The following is a 1646-nucleotide window of genomic DNA, read 5'->3' on the forward strand; positions in this document are numbered from 1 at the left end:
GAGCAAATGTAAATTCACATGTGTATTACTGTATGCACATATTTTATCTAGAGATGTATCATCTATTAGGAACAAATTACTGCATATACATCATGTATTTCTTGTATCATAATAATAAAGTGGTTGCAAAATGCGAATTTCAATTTTGTATGTGTTTAACCTTTAAAAACCACGTATTATAAAATGGAGACTTCTTGTACAGTTAAATTGATACATTTAAAACTCTAAAATTTTATTTTCAAAATCTGGACATTAAGCACTGATGGAGTAATGGATAAACAAACCCAAATTAATATACAGTACCATAAAAAATACAATCTGATTTTTAATTAAAAATAAACCGACAAAAAAAATTGGATTTCTACTTTTAACACTGTTGAATGGCATAGAAATTAGACATGCATATCAAATAAATATATTCAAATACATAAAGTAAGCCAAAGGAATACAATAGACTATAACTACTCCTCAGCATTTGAAAAATGGTGACATGTCTACCCAATTTTTGAAAATTTCATCTGACTCTCTCCAGGCTTAAGCAACATCTTCAGGGATCCAGTTTTTGTATATCCTAGAATAAGTTTATAACTTCCAAACCAGCATGCTACAGCCATAAACACTGCTACAACTTTCTGGGATGTTGTATGGAATCTATAGATAGTGGAAATGATCAGCATAAATTCCCACAGAACAGTAAAAAGTGCTACTATCACAAAAGTAACATTGATATACGGGGTAAGAACTCTGTAACTCTTCCTTCCTTCCAGAAAGTCACTCATCTTGATGTTTTTATTGTTTGGCAAATCAGAATCATCAAACATTTCTCCAAGTTTTTTCCAGTCTTTAAATATCTTCACTTCTTCTGAAATAGTTAGTAGATTATGTATCAGAAGAAAGACGTGTCCTGAAATATCGAATCCAAGCCAAGACTTTCCATGCTTTATACACGCCTCTCTTCCAAAAACTCCTTTCCCAGAACAGACTCCTACCTGGGACTCAATATAATTTATCATAGACACCATTGTGTACCACCAAAAACTCCCCATGCAGAGCCTCAATAAATGAACTTTGACCATGCTTGTTTTCCCTAAATTATATACATAACTTGTTTGCGTAATGAAAGCAGTTAAGATCAAAAGAGTCCATCCCCAACCAAGTTTCACGAAATACTGATTGAACACATTATCTTTATTGGATAAATAAGTTCTCGGAAGCTGCACCGTATCTGCGAAGACCGAACCTAAGACAACACCGGCAAAATAGAGCCCAATCTTCACAGACGTGTCGATTAGCAGTATTTTCTTGCAGACAGTCATCACCAACACCACAATGAAATGTCCAACATGTATAGGTGGTGGGACTGGTTTTTTTCCTTGAGGTTTTTTTACGGGTTTCGCAGACGAACGCTTCGGCGACGCCATGTTCATTATTTACATTCTCTCTCACAACAGACGAGGAAAAAATATAAGCGATCGGATATGATTATAAAGATTCATGAAAACAAAATGATACAGTTAAAAACGAATCTGTAGTTTATTATCATATAGTGATCTTATATATTTTGACAATAACAAAGCTAAGATACAAATATATTTATCGCTTGTAAATGACCATTCATAATTTGCAAAGATTAACTATTCCAATTG

At 33.4% G+C, this 1646-nt stretch overlaps 1 protein-coding gene across 1 annotated transcript; it reads right to left on the reverse strand.

The window, feature by feature from the left end:
• Positions 1–353: 353 nt before the first annotated feature.
• On the reverse strand, positions 354–1546 carry LOC125654291 (acyl-coenzyme A diphosphatase FITM2-like). Its single transcript, XM_056149722.1, has one exon. The coding sequence runs from the start codon at positions 1425–1427 to the stop codon at positions 495–497; it is 933 nt and encodes a 310-aa protein (XP_056005697.1). The 5' UTR covers positions 1428–1546; the 3' UTR covers positions 354–494.
• Positions 1547–1646: the final 100 nt, after the last annotated feature.

The sequence above is a fragment of the Ostrea edulis genome, chromosome 1 (assembly GCF_947568905.1).
Source record: "Ostrea edulis chromosome 1, xbOstEdul1.1, whole genome shotgun sequence".
NCBI classification, from domain to species: domain Eukaryota; kingdom Metazoa; phylum Mollusca; class Bivalvia; order Ostreida; family Ostreidae; genus Ostrea; species Ostrea edulis.

Bases quoted from the DNA above. Each gene is read 5' to 3' on its own strand.
- LOC125654291 (XM_056149722.1), bottom strand. From the start codon at position 1,427: ATGAACATGGCGTCGCCGAAGCGTTCGTCTGCGAAACCCGTAAAAAAA.